The sequence below is a fragment of the Bombus vosnesenskii genome, unplaced genomic scaffold (assembly GCF_011952255.1).
Source record: "Bombus vosnesenskii isolate JDL3184/JDL3185 unplaced genomic scaffold, Bvos_JDL3184-5_v1.1 scf7180000013607, whole genome shotgun sequence".
NCBI classification, from domain to species: domain Eukaryota; kingdom Metazoa; phylum Arthropoda; class Insecta; order Hymenoptera; family Apidae; genus Bombus; species Bombus vosnesenskii.
Window position 1 is genome coordinate 269,762 of NW_022883146.1, and position 18,493 is coordinate 288,254.

The 18,493-nt window shown below is 41.3% G+C and overlaps 1 protein-coding gene across 3 annotated transcripts in view; it reads left to right on the forward strand.

Annotated features, from left to right (window-relative positions):
• Positions 1–18,493, forward strand: part of LOC117238796 (protein similar-like) — a 36,944-nt gene that overhangs the window by 1,672 nt on the left and 16,779 nt on the right. For 2 of the 3 annotated variants that reach the window (XM_033503988.1, XM_033503986.1), the window contains exons 2-7: positions 5,369–5,556; positions 5,646–5,794; positions 5,889–6,074; positions 6,182–6,417; positions 6,520–6,626; positions 8,025–8,172. In XM_033503988.1, the coding sequence (XP_033359879.1) occupies positions 5,369–5,556; positions 5,646–5,794; positions 5,889–6,074; positions 6,182–6,417; positions 6,520–6,626; positions 8,025–8,172 (1,014 nt within the window). Of the gene's footprint in view, positions 1–2,541; positions 3,796–5,368; positions 5,557–5,645; positions 5,795–5,888; positions 6,075–6,181; positions 6,418–6,519; positions 6,627–8,024; positions 8,173–18,493 lie in introns of those variants that run through there. The other variant, XM_033503985.1, reaches the window with a different exon arrangement.

Here is an 18,493-nt window from a genome sequence, read left to right on the forward strand (position 1 = left end):
ATGTTAATATTGAGCGGCATAATCAAAGAAACCAACCCACACGGAGATAAAGAGTTATGGTACCCTTGTGTACGTATTTCGGGCTTGTGGCTTTTCCATATAAGATATACATATTTTCCAAATTTGTTTAACTTACCGAATGGTCGTTCAACCGATAAAAGTCTACTTATAAAATGCATTAATAAATTAATTTCGTTCGACAAACGATCAACAAACGACCAAATTGCTTCTTAACAATCACTGGCTACGTAAACAATAGTTATCATATCTCGATCACTGTGACGTTCGAAAGATGCCCATGTGCATAGCGTTTTATGTGTATATGTTGTGTACGTAGTGTATCATAATGTGTCTACATATATACATATATATATCATATATTTATATGTGCATGAATGTAGTAGCGCGTTATTACGTGAATTCATAATGATAGTTCGGTTCTTCGTGTAACCCCATTTGGAGGAAAAGAAGAACTCTCTCTGCTTGAGGCTACGTAGATACGTAGTATATGCTTGTGTAGGTGTGGATGTATCTCTTGCACGGCGCGATAGAGGCACGCACACCATCGTTTCGTTTGCTGGCATTGTAGTGTATTCGAATGTTGAGCCGACATGCGACCTTCTGGAAACTTTCTTTTTCCAATTAGTTCCATATATTAATAGGTTGTTTATATGTTCGTGGAATTATCAAATCCTAAGCTATTTTTAGTAACCTCGCCTGTAATACGTCCAATTTATCTTCACGTCGATTTCAAGAAATTTTTCTGTGACACCCGATTACGTTTAATCGGATTTCCTCGAACTGAAATAATTAAGAGCAGCGAAAAATATCTATGTATCGTTGGGTAAGATAGGCCTATATTCGTTTTTAATCGTTCGTTAACCAACGCTGAGAAAATTAATTCTGACCGATAGGACGTAATATTCAGAAACCAATTTTCTTTATCGATCGATTTACGATAATATTATTAGTTTGATAATTCTCGAAAAATTTCCCTGTGATTCTTAACTATTTGGTAATACGTATACTATTGATGATACACAGAGATAGTTGAGCGATACGCGAATAATATATTCTATATAGTTTTATATTTCGGCAATTATTACAATACACAATTTAGTACAATAAAGAAATTTATTCTCTATGTTAACGTGTGCAGTCGTTTTGGTTCTAAGCGATTCTGTTAGTAGGGATTGGTAAACAACTCTGTCTGAAGCGGACAAATTATGTAACATCTACTTTTCTTGATCGACTTTTAAAGTTTTTATTTTGCTAACACGCACTTATGAAATGTTTGAAATAGATCTCATACATTAATCAGAAATCTGCCGTTACATGCTTCTTTGCATTTCTTCAATAAACAATAGTTTATTGTAAATGCATATCGTACATGAGTAATGTGTTAATCATTAACTACTCAGAATCAGGTATCATTTCCGCATTTGCGGGAGCTATAGTTTCGTCGATCAAGGTCGATTGCCGTAGCGTGTCGTAGATCGGCACGTGATACCCATTCCTTTACTAGATCTACGACGATCTAGCGCGTTGGAAAATCGCGAAAGCGTGGAGAATATATGCCTCTATCAGGATGATTAACTATCTTAATTCGATCTGATCTATTCGACCAATACTTACAATAAACTCGGTCGATTTATATCAAGAACAAAAATATACAGAATGCTTCCGAAATCGTGGTAAAAATAAGTTGAAAATATGGAATAACATTTTTTCGTATAACGATCTGTTTTTAAGAAAATTACATTTGAGAACTCGTATCAAATATACTTGAACTTGGTTAGTCCCCGAGTTGATAAAAATGGACAATCGGTAGTAACTTATTCTACGTGTGAAAATAGATCGAAATGATGATTTTATGAATGTTTCATTTTAAGAATGCAGAATTTACAAATATGTATGTTTTCTTCTACTAGATATTTCAATGTGTAATGCGTTTTAATCTAATATACTATCTCGTTGCGCGATTCATTCGATATCAAAGTAAACGTCGAACATTTTTAGTCAAAATCGGTCGATTTTTTGATCGCCGTTTGTAGAAGATAGATTAACGTAATTGGAAGATTAGCTCTGATTCGTTGGGGAACGAAATCGAGGGAAACTGGCGTATCGTGATAGGTAGTATCGTTATCGTCGGAAGATAGCCATCGTTCCAAGTGTGCAAGACAACAAGGTTTTGTATTCTCGGGTCTAGTATCGCGTGAACAGTCGACTCAGCGAAAATTCGATCTTGCTGTGAACGATTTCGAAGTACGTTTCTAGATGAGCCACGAGAATGTCGCTTGAGTGCAATCGTCCACAGGATAGTCTTCCATGGGATTGAGTATGTTACGGTTATACCAAATGCGACACGTGTATGTTCTCGTGAGTTTTAACCGACCATACGTGTATTATCTATTTGACAACAGTCTGTCCATGTAAGAAAGATCTTCGAAACGAAAAGAAATTCGTAAAAACGAAAGGAAGGAAAGTCATTTTAAGCGAGGGAACCTAACAGAAGTTACGAGAATTGAGAAGAAGAGGGAAGACGAACGAGAGCAGTGGTTCATCTGGGGCCAGTCTCTCTCGTGGTGGAAAGGAACGTCATAGAAAAAGAAAGAATCGAAGAAAGGAACACGCGTGGCCAGTTACAGCAGCAAGCGGTTGATGATAAAAAAAGATCACGCCATAGGAGGAGGAGTCGCAGAAAAAGGAAGAAAAAGAAGGTGCACACCATAGAGAGGGGAAGCAAAATCGGGCCAAAGTTTTATTTGTCGTCTCTTGGTTGTCGACGTAACGAGTAACGGTGAAGGAGAAGAAGAGGACTGCGACGATACTCGGCGCCGGCGTTTCGAGCATCGTAAAAATCTGGATAAGTCAAACGATCCATCCTTCCTTCATTGGCCACATTCTTCTCGTCGAACCGGTTGCTTCTTAAGGGACACGGAAACGATCGAGCGCGATGATCGCGTCACGTGTCCAGCCGATCGATACGCTGGCCGATAATGAACCCGGTCGTTGCTCCGATTGGATCGCCAGACAGTCAGACAACGCGAGTTTCTATGACGATCAATCCACCTTACCGTCTTGCCAATTCGCTCGCGCACAGATTCAACCTCTTTCAGTCGACGATTATCATCATTCCCTTAATCCCTGCGTGGACAGATCTTACAATGACCAAGGCAAGAATCCGTTCGAATCCCGTTCTGCGGACGTTGGAACGTCCAACGCTCAAGTTTTCCTCCCATGCATGGAATCGTCGATCCCTATCGAGCTATTGCAACCTCAACCACAGTCTCAATGTAGCCAGTTTCGAGACTGCGCGCAAAATATTACGCCTAAAGGCGCTAAGAATTGCCAGCTGGGTCCGGTGGACGTCGAAGATTTGGCTCTATGTTTCGAATCCGATAAGCCACAGACGAATTGCTCATTACGAGTTTATCGACCGAGTAGTTCGTCGAACTTTCGTCGTCGCGTAAAAGCAACGAGATACGGTCCCTATCCAGGTTCCTTGACGGACGACAAACAATTTGAACAGCCTGGATTTTCGTTGATGGATGTCTCGTCCAGTGATCTACCGCGTATGGATTGGTTCGGTGAACAATTCTGTGGCTACTTTTCTCAACCGTTTGCTTTTTGCACCGAAGAACGATGGCTTCAGTGTCCAGAAAGCGATCGTTGCCCTCTGTACGACACCACCTACTCGTATGGGCAAAACGTCCTGCCACCGTGCCTGGATCTGCGAAACGAGTATTACCAATACGAGTACAACGAGGACGAACAGCTACTCGAGGATTATTTGTAAGTGCTCGGTTCACCGGGCAACGGAGGTTCGAAGTTTCGTTCCTTATTTGTTTGCTCCTATGGTATGGTAGGTATAGGGTTTGGCATTGCAAGGATTGCAAGTGTGAATATATTCGAATGGCGTCTTCGTTGTTCGTTCGTTCTAATAACGTAGTGCATACATGAATATTCAAAGGAATAAGTTATCTTTCTTTTGATTACTCAAATATCAATGAATGGCACTATAAGGTAGCTTATAGATAGGTTTCTCTCTGGAGGATTTTATTGCAGCTTCTACGATAATCTGTGTGTTCGTTTGTGTTCAGTAGACTGTGAATTTTTATGCATTTATGGGAAATTTACATACGCAGAATGCATGTAACATGCAAAAATAATAATAAGTCGCGTTTCTTGTTTCTACTTTTGTAAGGAAACAAGTTCTGTAATTCTGTTTAATCACCGTTAGGTTCCAAAATCTCTTTTCCTTCAGTGTGCAGTAATCGTCATAGCTATTACTGGGTAACAAAAGGTTTCTGCCTGGGTTGTACTTTATAATTGTGGATGATTCATGTACGAAGTTGTATAAATATCCTCAGTCTAGTGATCATAGCGAAGATTAAACGATGAACTTCCAATTAAGTGAAATATGCGTGGGATTGGAAAAATGCGGTCGTTTCGTTCCATGATGGTGTATGACGGTACAAGTATCCAGGACATTCTGAATTTTCGTGTCTAGCGACGTCGATAAGAGGCTTATCGTTTCGAAGGGAATACGTAGTAGGAAAGAAAACTGTGGATGGCACGACTATAATAGCGTTTTCAAGGAATGGAGAGAACACTGTTCGAAGGTCATTTCATGCGAGAGATAACAACCATTTGAGATAGTCGAGACGTGACAAAACGTGTGTTTGATGTAAATCTCACCTTCTCCCCGTTATTTACGTCGTTCCATATGTATATATATATACTCGATTTGTTATAGTCAATTAAAAGGCACGAAATTGTAAGTAACAGATGGTCGATAATTATCAGTCATATTGACGTCAAATTTCGAGTGACTCACAGAAGTAGGTGTAAATCTGTGATTGAACATTAACATGCTTCTGCTGTTTCGTTAGGACCCACGATACTTCACGCAGTACCGTGCTTGTTATTCTCATAATCTCATAGTTATTAGATCGTGTCAAAGTCACGTAACAGAGAATTGAAAAAATTACTCTATCAGGTACTTCTCACGTTTAATTTGTAAGCAGTTAGCGAAATTGCGAAAGTACCTGGGCAACTTTGCACGAGGGTCTTCTCGGACAAAGGTTTAATCCTATTGTCCTCCTTGGGACTGTTTGATCATTCTTCTAAATGGAAATCATATTTCAACAAATATTATTAAGACGCAGATAACGAATAAATTATGTTTAAATATTTGGTTTTAGCGTGCAATAATGCAAAATTCCATAGAACACGAAAACGCCTTTCATGAGCAGAGTATTTCAGAATTTGAGAACGAAATATGTATAAGAACGTGATTGTGAGAATAGCAGGGTTAACGAGATACGAGATTGCATTAAGGATAGAATATATGTTTATGCTGTAGGTGTAACGAGAAAAGGAAGGAAAAGTCTCGTGATGCTGCACGATACCGTCGGAGCAAAGAGACTGACATTTTCTCGGATCTAGCTGCCGCTCTTCCATTGCCATCGGAACAAGCATCTCACTTAGATAAGGCCAGTGTTATGAGACTAGCAATCGCGTATCTCAAAGTGCGCTCAGTGGTTGATTCCTGTAAGTGTTTACATTGAGTTCAACAACATTTTCTTTACTCACAACGTTTCAATCTTCAATATCGATCTATCCTCTCGTTATTCCTTTAGTTCCAGGCACACTGACCAAATCCGAAACATTGAATCACATGGACGAATTATTCTCCAAAGCTCTAAACGGGTTCATGTTGGTGCTATCCAACGATGGTAACATGATCTATCTGTCGGAGAATGTCAGTGATTACCTTGGTGTTTCTCAGGTGCGTTTGTCTGATACGAAAAAGCATTTGCCAACGATGGAAAAGAAGGAAAGAGAGCCGATTTTTTAAGGAAATTTGTTCTTGTTCGTTTTAGATGGACATGATGGGTCAGAGCGTGTACGAGTACAGTCACCCATGCGATCACGACGAATTGCGGGAATGCCTGTCCTCGAAACCGGCTGAGCAAAGCGACAAGCGTGCTTGTAGTTTTTTTCTACGACTTAAATGCACATTGACCAGCAAAGGGAGGAAGGTCAATCTAAAGAGCGCTTCCTACAAGGTAAATCGCTTTTTCCAACGGTAAATAAATTTAGTCAGCTGCTGTATGATGTGTAAAAAAGTGTAACAGTATGTACATATCGATTACGCAATGTTTTCTTTTGTCAGGTGATTCATTGTACCGGTAGGTTAACATATATCCGCAATCCAGTGTCGAATTCATCGGAAACTAGCGACGCGGAACACGAAAGCGACGATGATGGAAATGAACGAGACACTGGAGCCTCGTTGGTGCTACTGGGATGTCCCATACCGCATCCCAGCAATATAGAGATACCGTTGGGACGGCACACTTTCCTCTCGAAGCACAGCCTTAGTATGAAGTTCACATACACTGACGAAAAGTGAGTACGTTTACGGATTATGAAAGTTATGGATAATAAAACGATGTTCGATTGTAAAAAAATGTTTTTTGTATGTCCTTTTTTTTTTATTTCACACGTTAGATTGGCTGAATATCTGGGTTGGAACAGCGAGGAGTTAGTGGGACAATCCGTTTTCGAGTTCTATCACGCCCTCGATAATTTGGCTCTGGATAAATGTTTTAAATCACGTGAGTAGAAGCCAATTGACAGTCATTTGAATAAACGCGATCGTTCACGACCCACTCGCTATTTCAGGAGCGGGCTGCAAATGTTTTATTTGCCTGCGTGCACAAAGAATTTCAATTCGTGACTTGATCAGTCGAATTAATCGAAATATAAATTTTAAAAAGATAGCAAATAACGTTCGATAACATTTGGATAACACTTTTAAAAATGTTTTAATACTTTAAAAGTAAAAAGAGAATTCGTTTTATAAATTATGCTTATACGATGGGATTTAAATCTTGCATGTGATCTCGTTTCGAGGGGAATCTCTTCTGATCCCTTCTCGTCCTAATGTTATGCATCTAATACGGAAGAATGTCATGCGCTGGCACCGATCGATGTGGCTGCCGTGGAAAAAAGGTTGAGTCGTAGGCGTTGGGCGGGAAGAGAGTGCCGGTTGGTATGGGCTTGTCGGGTCGGGTGAACGACACCGTAAAAAGAACCATTTCAAGGGCAGCGATCCTCTTAACAAGATTTCAGGAGCTAACATATTTTACGAGTCACTACATTTAATTGGTAGCTAGGACAATAACTGTTTGTACGTGATTTAGCTTTTTGTTATCTTAAGATAACATACAAAATGATTCTTCTGATCAAAACATACTGACGTGTTATCATACAACGTTCAATCTTCCTTTTATTTTTCTTCTATTAAACAATACAATCTTTTTTAACAACTTCATTGTTGTATCGTACGTACTTATGTATATATATATGTACATATTATGTATATATATATATATATATATATATATATATAATCTTTCTATGTTCTTGAGATTCTGCATCGTCGTGCCCGGACCAGACCACAATTTTGTCTCTCGTCCGTTGATTTACGCGAAGGGATCAGTGACACATGCGTTCCGTCCTTCCTGCGAATCGCGATAATGGAACCTTCGAAGAACCATCCTGACCACACATAAACCTCGATAAGCCAACCCATGAGTGGTATAAAAATTTACGGTGCAAATTTCAAGTAATCCTGATCGGTTTCTCGGAAAGTAGCGATAGCGTGGAAAAAATTCTCCTTGTCGTACGAACGATCTCGATAAGGTCACTGATATCAAGAAATTATGGGATTTTCCGTAGTTGTAGCTACCTATGTGACTATAATTGCATTCACTATTGCCTCATCCTACTCGATCAGAATTTCACGTTCAACCGAATACGCGCGAGAAATTGGAGGTGGGGAAGGATTGGCAATACTAGCGCGAAAATTTCGTCATGTAGGAACTGTTGCGTACGCAGTATCCGCACGTCACGCGGTTATATAGGGTAGATCGCATGTGATGCAGTATGAGTCCTGGCAGATTCACGAGTCCTTGCAACATCACTGATATCCCAACTTCGCGTTGTTTCAGTGTTCAGCAAGGGTCAGTGTGAGACAGTGGCCTACAGATTTCTTGGGAAACGAGGAGGCTACGCGTGGGTCGTGACACAAGCCACCCTGATCCACTGCACCAAACAGCAAAAGCCACTTTCCGTCGTCTGCGTGAATTACGTTCTAAGGTAGGACTAATCGATCTTTCGTCGTTCATGTCCATCAGTGTGATTGTCTCACAGAGTATCTTCCATCCTGCTTATTTTTGTGTCGCATGCTATTTATACGTGTACGATTTGCGGTTTTATCTTACGCAAGAATTTCCCTCGATAAACTTATACCTGAAAGATGGAGGAGTATTAAGTGGAATTTAAACGTTAATATAGCCCGATCAATGACGAAAGCGAAACGTGTGATTTTTTTTCGAGTGACGAAAGAAGTATCGCGTGTTCGTGATGAAAGAAGTTAAGTTCCGCTCGCCTCTTAATATCTTCAATTTATCTCCGCCACCAGATTACGCGTTTTTCGTTCAACGAACTCTTTTAGATAGACCAAGCGATCGCGCCGCTAATCACGCAAGGTAAGTGCTCCGCATGTTTTTCTCACGCTTGCATGCAGACAGATCTCATTTATCGACCAGAATCTGATGTCCATTTCGTCCGTTGTTTTCCCCCTTTCGTTTACGGAAGATACTTCTGACTATCACTGATTTCTCCGCGCTGTACGTTTTACGAGGCGGATTTATCGCGAGAATCAAGGGTTCTAGCCCACTAGATCCGCCTTTTTTCTCTTCTTGCCCCTCACATAGCTATGGAGAACTATAGAGAGCAACATCTTCTGACGTTTGCGTCAGATTCTCGGACACAGGGAGATTGGTGCGGTGACTTGTGATTAATGCGTACGTTACTTTTCAAGCGAATTCCAGGTGCGTGATACGCACGAGCTGTAGCCGTTTTTCCGCGAAGCGTAAAACGGCTTTCGTTAGTGGCAACCGGCGATAATTGTGACGCAACGTGGCGTTCAAGTGAGCTCTGGCAATGAACTACGCGACTTTTGCTCGTCGCATTACTACGTCGTACCAGCGTAACATTAATTTAAATACGACAGTGCCTGATTATTTAAGAAGTCTGTTATTCTTAATCCATATAACGTTCTTTTATTTTTCGAGATACGTTGAAATACTTTGAGTTCGCCGTGTTTTTATCTTTCAGGTAAAATTATACAGGCTGTTACAAAGTAACGATTCAATATTTTATGTCGAACGGAGGAGAGCAGAGCGGGAAAGTGTAATTTTGGAATGGTAGGTAGGACGGTTTATTCGAGGATAAGAATAGTAAAACGATTTTTTACAATTACGTATCATCTATTGAGAAGATAAACAACGAATAAAAGAGGTAGAAGAATCATAAAAAGTCTGTGTAACCAGTCAAACAAACAGGCACGTTGGCATTCAGTAGTTTCTCTATCGGAAAACAAATAAAACGGCTACCGTTTCTTCCTTCGTCTTCCGCATTTATCCCCCACGGTAATTTCGAGTCAGTGGCATCCCCTTCGCGCGTCTCACCCTTCTCTTCTAGCGTAACACGCGTTGAACCAGCCCGTCCCTCGGAGGAGTAAAATGATCGTGGGGCAAGCCGGATCTCGTGGCCCATATAAAGAGGTTCCTGACACCCTTCGTCTTCCCTTACTGGCTCCTCCTTACTTTAGTCGATACGAGCTTGCCATCTGGACGAATCTCGTCCTTACCTCTATTCGTCTAGTTCTCTTCCTTTTCGGAATTTTCCTTATCGTGGAACTTTTTCACGATAATCCACTAATCGGTAATATTAGCAAATTGTTAAGTTACAATTTGCAGGCTGTAGATTCTTTTTTTTTCTTTTTTTTTTTTTTTTACTTAAAATTTATACAATTTACTCTTTCATCTGTTTCGTTAGCAAACTTGGTAACGATATGTGAAAATATTTATCAATAAAGATGATTCGTGAAATTTCACGAATAATATAGAATTTTACGAATTGTGCCAGACAAACCAGATTTCATTTTTCCCTCTTCTCTTTTTGCTGAGCATTCTGCTGCTTGCTTCCGGATTTGGTTTGCGGTTTATCGCTCCCCGGAGTATCTGCCCGATTTTTGTCGCGTCGGTTTTATCGTCGTGGAAAATTCGAAATCGATGCGGTTATGAGACACGCTTTAAGTCGCGGAAGGGAAACTTTTATCGAAGATAAACGGTGAGCGAAAAACCTCGTGTTTAAGCGAAACGAATAATATGACGTTCATTGCATCGGTATTATTGCTGAGCGGACGCGAAATTGTTTATGCAGGCAGAAAAGCGTGCGCGATTCGCGACGTGCCAAATTTTTTGAACGCGCCAATTTACGTTTCGTAACTCGGAATATCGTAAGCCCGAGCCGCAAGCCATATCGTAATTATGAAACGGGTGATACACACGTTTCGAGTTTAACTCTTTTTAAGCTGTTCTTATGAAAGAACGATTAGTTTTTTACGCGTCGTGCATACGATATCTAGGAACGAACCAACATTTTTACGAAACATTATCAGTTCCTTACGATTCGGAGTACATACTTTCGAAGCTCTTCTCGAGAATGAAAGAGAAGGATAAGTTTCTTCGTAAGCCTGCGGTGACACTTTCTCGCTCTACTATTTTTCATCGATCTTCGCGGGTCTTGTCGCGCTAGAAGGTCAGCTCTTTTAAAGCAGAGATGAAAGTGGTCTTGAACGCGGAATTTCAATTTTCCATCCCTGTGAAGTCTTTTTTATTATCCCGAGAAAAGTGCATTTGTGCAAGCGTTACCAAGCGTTCAATTCAAACAAACCACGCCTACATTTCTCTGTACCAGAATTTCTGCAAAAAATTCAACGTTTTCAAATTCCATGTATTTCAAACTTGGAGTTTCTCTGTGATTGCTCGAAACAGGAACTTTCTATTCTAGTTCGAAGTAAATTCTATATACCGAGTTTCTACATTTCTGGATTCTATTTGCTTAGCTTTATTTCAGACGGGAACTTTCGATTCGACATTGGAACAGAAATTTCTCCTAACTTACAATTTCTCGGAAAAATTTCCAGCCACTAAATTCTCAAGTTCCTGAATTCTATTTGCCAAATTCGAAATATCTCGCAACTTTCGATTCCCCTGGAAACAGATTGCGCTTCTCTGAATGTACAAAATTTCACAGTTCCCTGTAATACATCGATTGAAGCACCCAGAAAATCGCGTAGGTGGTTGGGTTGGGGGAGCTAACGAGCAGTCGAAAAAAGTGGGTTGCCCGTACCCAGAGAGTGAAAGCTCCGATGTCCGAATGTTAGGGCAGCAGGGCGCGTGGCGTCGCGGCGCTTGCGCGACTTGCGTATCTCGCGGCTCGTCCTCCGTTAGCCGCGTTCCTCTCGCGGTCGTCGATACTGCTCTTGTTCAGCAGTGTCAGTTGGCGCGACCCCGAACGAAAGTGAGAGCAGTCAGTTGAAGGGGAGAAAGTCGGTCGAGCGCGCAAACTCGGTCGCGTGGTTCCCTCGCCATCAGCAGCCCGTAACAATTCTACGAACGCAATTCCACCCAGCGAACGAACCACGGTGTTCGTCGCGCTTATCGTTCTCTCGAGTGTAAGTAGCAGCGCGTGTCTCGTCCCAAAAGTTCGCTCGAAGATCATCTTCGATCCTTTACGAGTCGAGGATAATTCTGCGTTTCGAATTGATCGTGGGCTCGCTCGAAAAACGGGGCTGTTGTGCATCGTATCTGATACACGCGCGGATCGATCGATGCATCAGGGCACGGCGGGCTATCGCGCAGTCGACGCTTCATTGAGAAGTCGCGGCTAGTTTTCGGAACATCTGCTGAGCGACTGACCGAGCGGTACGGCAAGTGGCAAAGGTGACGCATCTTTCGGTTGTAGAGGGGTCACGGTGCTGCGGAAGTAGCGTTGGAATCGAAACAAACGGGGTTGTGAGATTCCAAGTGACAGGCGGGTTCTAGGGACGGAGGGTAGGTTTGGTGTTTGAGGCTCGAGCTTTTTGGAGGGGCTGTTTCGGTTGGTAGGATCGATCCTCGTAAAGGGTATGTATGAGGGAAACGAGGACGTCGATTGTGCTATGTGTTCATTCATCGCTGTTCAGCTACCGTTGATTCGTACTTTTGCGTTGTAATATCAACGTTTGCTCACGATATTTTCGCAATCTTCTGTGTAGAAATGTATCTTTTCCGTGAATTACAATGGCGATGATGAATCTCTTGGTGTTTGACGTTAGCGGTTGTTTATTTATCGTTCGCGAGGAAACCGTCGAAGAATGTTGCGTTCAACTATCCCGACATAAGGATTTGATTATACGTAATAAAGATTTATTGAAGTAGAATTTACAACTTTGCAATCGAGCGATGCAAAGTGATTTTACCGCGTGATAGTAGCATTTCTTGGAAGATTCTAAAGATTCATTGAAATAGAACGTAGTATCTCGCGATGCAGCGATGTAAAGTGACCGTATTGGCGATAGTACCGTTTCTTAAAAGGCGAATAGGAAACGCGCCGGAAGTACACCGCTTCGAACATATACGTACTTACACGTGCGGATACATGACGTCTGGTGGACACGCGATAGCGGACTAGATCTCCGAGTGCTAACATTACCGTGCGATTCGAATGGATATTCAAGTTTCTTGACTATACGAGCCTGTGGGAAGCGAGACTTCCTGCTGCTTGTCGGAATAGTATCTCTCGGTACATCCTGACGCGTGGGCAAACGCATTGAACATACAAATGTAGATAGCCTAATGTACAATCTTCTGCTTGAGAATCTATTCGAAAAAAGCCATAATATCGTGGCTCAATTTGCTTGAAATGATATTTCAAACGTTCATCTAATCGTTATCCTTATATCGTTATAAAAAAAGGGGAATTTGCAATGGTGTGCATTAAGATTCAAAAGTGTTTGATCGGAAAAGGAATAAATGGAGTTTCTTTGGATTGTCAAGTTGTTGCAATATAAATACCTAATCGGTGATAATTGTGGTTATCATCGGCCGGAGATAAATATAAATTTGTCATAGCCGAGAGAGCAAAGCAGAACCAGAAATACAGCTTACTGTGTGATTAACCCATTAAGAGACGATATTGCGTTAATACATTTCATTTGCAATTCTTTCCAGTTAATTTACATTTATTATGAAAAAGACATTCAAGGATTTGTTTAATACGTATTTTTATCAGTTAGTACCTTCGTCCGTTTCCTTTCTTCGACACGACTTAAAACAATTGAAATTTATTTACAATGCTGTAACATACATAACAAATTACGTAATAAATTACTTCATTCAAATTTCTCATGTTTCATTTCAACGTTTTATTTATACTTCGCCGAAGTCGAAGTCCTAAAGATGACAAAATTACTGCCATTAAACCCCCGTTGCTCTAATTTGCAGGAATATTTTCCGATCAGATGTTCAAATATCAGAAACGCGACGAGGATAATTAATCAACGTCCTTGCAGCCGGTGATGCTGCTGTCGCGCGATAACCACGCTGTTTCGATCTCGAGCCGATTACGCGATTTAGCGATTACGACTTCCCTCGATCCGATCACGGTGCGTTGAAACGCGACAATGTCCAACCGAATACAGCCAGCCACGCTCTTTTTCCCTTATCGTTTTATTTTTCAGTTTTCTCGCCTGCCTATAGGCCAGCCAGAGAACAGGCGATACTCGCACCATGCCTTGGGGGAAACGTACGGGTCTTTTCCATCTCGAGGCTCCCTCTCGTCTCGTTTCGTCTTGTTTCGTTTCTTATATCATCGGTGTTTACGACTTCCAAATAGGAAGCTAACAATACGCACGCGTTATGCAACGATGTAGATAACATTTACACGGTAGCCAGCGACGAAGATACGCGTATCGCGCACTACAGATCGATCATATTTTCGTCACGTGATCGGATACAAAATTGGGCAATTGAATTTCTACATACGTAGTCCTTTTTCTCTATGACTCAACGAGCCAGAATACACACGTACAGTGCGAAGCAATTTTCAAAACTTTGCCCGCAAACTTCCGATCGCTTTAGATGCAATCGCGTTTTTCTACTGCAAGGGTTATTTAAATTCAAGGAAAATGCGATAGAATCGTATAAATTGAAAAAAGATTCTTAAGGAAGAAGATTATTATTATAACTTGTAGCGTGATTTCTAGTTCCCATTCTATGCTAATGAATAGATCATGAATTTTTACCTTACTATTTGACACGTAACATGCAAAAATATGTAAAGAATCCGGGAATACGTATTCGCCGGGCAAAACTACTTTCTGTCCATTATTTCCTAATTATCTCTGGAAAAATACGAATTTACATAAATATCCGCAGTCCGCCAATCTGCTAATTGGTAAATTATGAAAAATTCTTTGCTCGGTTGAAGCTAACGCGAGGCTGCGGCGTAAGAAACTTGAACAGTAGCGCGCAGTTAAATTCGTAGTAGCAGTCTTAAATTAAAAGATGCGTTTCTTTAAGTTTCAGACTAACGACTATGTGATTAACTCCTGTTTAGATTTGCTCGTATGATTTGGCTTGATTGCGAGAAGTGAGTTTCATAAAAGACGTTGCTCGGTTTTCGCGGGCGCAGAGGCGAGAATCGCGTGGCGCGTCATGCGAGCGACCTTGACTGCCAGCCGGCTCGATTGCATAAGGATCGTTTTCAGTGACGATAGGAGTGGCAAGAGGTGGGGTAGATAGATCCGATCGACTACATATTGATCGATATCTATTACTAAACTACAGTGGACAGTACTATTTTTTTTTTGCTCCTGACGATCCAACTCAAACAGCAATTCTTCTTTCATTGATATCAACAACATTTCAAGTCAGCATCTAGATTTAGAAAAACATATTTGAGAATCGGATCAACAGCCGTTTGTAGAAATCGGTGTATCGTCGATACGTTCGAGAGATTCGTATCCTGCCCAACTTCGTAAATTTCCATCAATTTCTTATCTAAAAAAGGCCTTGCTGTCAACATTCACGATTTGCGCACGTTGTTGGTAAATGGTGGTCAATTGTCCCGCTCGTATACGCCATTCTATTAATGTGTGCGTCCTCTATTTCAGATAACACGATCCCTACCTTCTTTCGATAGATGAATTATACTTGGCTTTATCGGGAAATGTCGACGCCAGCTGGTGATGAATTTCTTATCGAAGCGGCAGGAAAGAATCGCGAAGTGAGAAAGTGATTCAGTATGTTCTAAGAATTTATTCAAGTACCATAACGATGTAACTGTGCTACGATTTAATCGGCACAGGTAGTAGGGGTATCCTATTTTCGGCAGAAAAAATCAGGAGTTAAGTAAACCTGGAGGAATAAAAAGAGAAGTTCCTTTGATATTAAAATCATGCGGAAAGAAGATCAAAGCTACTTTTTAATACTCGTAGAATTATAACGATCGTACGAATGATGCGTAGAATTTCATTTATCCAAACTCATAATAGGACAAACAGTTCGTACGTACTACGTGGAGTTCGATTTATAGAAACAAAATTTTAATCAGTACCCATCCAATTGAACTCCCGTTAGTCGCTTCTCGTTTATTCGAACGTGAAATTAGCGAGGAAAATTTATCAAGTTCGTTCGAATAATTTTTACCAAACTGCCACTTCTCTCCTTTCCTTCGTCGCCTCCTTCGATCTAAGGAAACTGTACGATTGGATCGTCTTACACGATCAGCACTAATTCTAACAAACACGATAACCACGCTGCAACTGCGATAGGAACCTATGCGAATTAAACCATTGACAATCTCCGAGTCGATCGGAAGAGACGTAAGAACGGTCGAAGAGAATCCTTGTGTTCGAAAGAAAGATAGACGGAAGAAGAAAGAGAGAAGAACGTCGCGGAAGCCGATGACGCGAGCGATCAGCAAGCGAGATTTCCTCGGATTAGCGTCTCGTGACACACATTTTAGAGCGTCGTCGGCGAGTAGTGACTGATTACGTGCGTACCACCACCGAGAAGAAGAAGAAGGGGGCATTTGTGTGCACAAGAGTAACAATTAGATCGCAACAAATCGAACGATCCTGTTGTTGGCTGACAGAAGGAGGGGAAACGTATTGGAACGATTTGAGAGTTGGCGCGACACTCACCGTCAGTGATCCTCGGATTTGCTCGTGTATCGCGATCTCGATAGATCGCTGCATCCTTCGGAGAATCGCAGTTACTGTTCGCGCAATTGTCGCGCTTCGTCACTTCGAGTTTGTCACGGTAAAGCACACGTGCCCGTGTAGTCTGTCCCGATTCTTGATAGTAGTACGATCGATGGAATGTTTGGACGCGAAGTTTTGTGGAAGGTTCGAGTTAATAGAAATGAAATTCAATCGAATTAAACATGCAAAAGCTGGCTGGACGTTGATGAAACGGTGCTGGAAGTGTGTGCGTATATCTGTATAGGAAAACAGCGATAGCGAGGGGAAAAGTTAAATCTTTAAAAAGAGGCGTGAGAAGGCGATTCGATTGATAGGTGGATCGAGAGCAAGGCCAAAGCACACCGAAATAAATTAACGCTAGCTATAAAGGGCTATTAATATTTGCCCAATTCGCCACTCGAATTTAATCCTACAACGACGAAAGTAAATGTATTCACGTATGGATTGGAAAACCAGGATCGTCGACAAATGGATATAAATTGCAGCAAGATCGTGAATTATTTTGAATTGATTTAGGTCGTCGTAAACGATGTCGAAACCATATCAACGTTTCGTGATCTAGTTCGCTAGCGAATTCTGTTTCGTCTACGTTACATTATGATTGTATAAATGGCGAATACGAAGGAAGAGGAATTCGTCTTCTTTCGAAAGATCCTTTTTGTCTTTTCTTTTCTTCTACGGACGAATCCTTTTCGAAGGAGGATGAAATAGTGTTTGTACAACCTCTGCCGCGGTATTATAACCCGCGGTATTATAAAACGTTGAAGCTAAATAGCTTTCGGGGAAGACCGCGGCACACATTTAAGGTTCGGAACGATGTACGTTATCGTTCGGTTTCCAACACATTACGCAATACGCATCACTGGCACCGCTAAATATTTTTAACTTAAATATGCCCACACAGTGCACAGCCCAGTCGAGCTTCCAGCAATTTTATAGCCCGCATGAAACTTAATAATTTATTATCGGGTTCGAGGGGACCGCTCTTCAATCTGCTGCCGTTATATATCGTGTTATAGGTTTCGAGAAATCTCGCTGATACTTTGCACAAACGTTATTTTATTTTCTAGCTATATATTCGCTAGAAAATAGAAAAACGATGGAAGATTTTAGTCTATTCTTAACTCGTACGTAGAACGACCGATAACAGGCTACTTTCTGTTATACACAGATTTAACGTCACACGACCGGATATGCTTAAAACGTCGCGTCAATTATTTTTCTTTCCTTATCGAATTTTGGCGGATCGTGAGATTTTATTCCTGTTGACGTTGTCTCTGATGCACCGTTTCAGTTTGTATCACGATACGATTATCGTGTCGTATGCTTCCGCGCAGTCTAAAATAAGTTGGTCCATTGTGACTGGTACGTTGCATTCTTCACATAGGGGAGATCGGTCCTTTGTTAATAGACGCAAGTGGAAAATTTTCGTGTGGTCTATTCGGGCGCGAGTAATAGAAACTTGGTCTCTTCGGGTAGCAAGGGAATTGTATCGTTATTATTATACAAAAGTCTTATATTTAAAGAAAATTAGTATAAAAAAAGGGGTAACTTTTCCAACACTTTCCAGCTTACAGAGCATTCGTAAATTCCATCAGTTCGATTTTATTTGTAACACGAGATATTACTATACTTTCCCTGTTTTGGCACGAAGGAATTACAAACGAAACAAGGAGGTGTCCTTCGCGAGCTTTTTCACGAGCTTCTTCACGAGCTTTTTCGCGAGCCAGCCAGCGTTGTTTAGATCGAACCGCGAGGAACTTGCCAAATTGGACGCCTATCGAAATCGCTTGGAAATGGAACGCGGAGTTGTTGAAGAAAATACGGTGCAACAACACGGCGTGTTGCGTGACGGGATCGCGTTAATGATCGCGCGTGGATCGTCGCGCGTGTTTCAGGTATTCGCGATGGAAGCCGCGTGTCGGCCACGAGAGTTGGCGCGCAAGTTCGACGTCCTCGATTAAAGCGTTTCTACGCCGGCTGGATATTTTTAAGTTCGTCCACGATAACCGCGATATACGAGACGTCGGTGCCAGTTTGAACACTATAAAGTTTTTTTCCAAAGAGATGCTCGCGAGAAACGGGTTAATGGGTTGCAAAATATACGAGCCTTTCAAAAGACGAACCAATCAACGTCACTTTTTATCAATTTCTCAATTTCATTACACCGACGCGCGATTGATATTCAAGCTTTTGAAGCTACTCAAACTATTCGCGTACATCCCTCTCTGAGCGATGTTACGAACAATCGTAAATCGGAAAGTAAATTTTAAAAGGACGATATGTACGGCCCTGTTACGTTTCTCTAATTAATTCTAC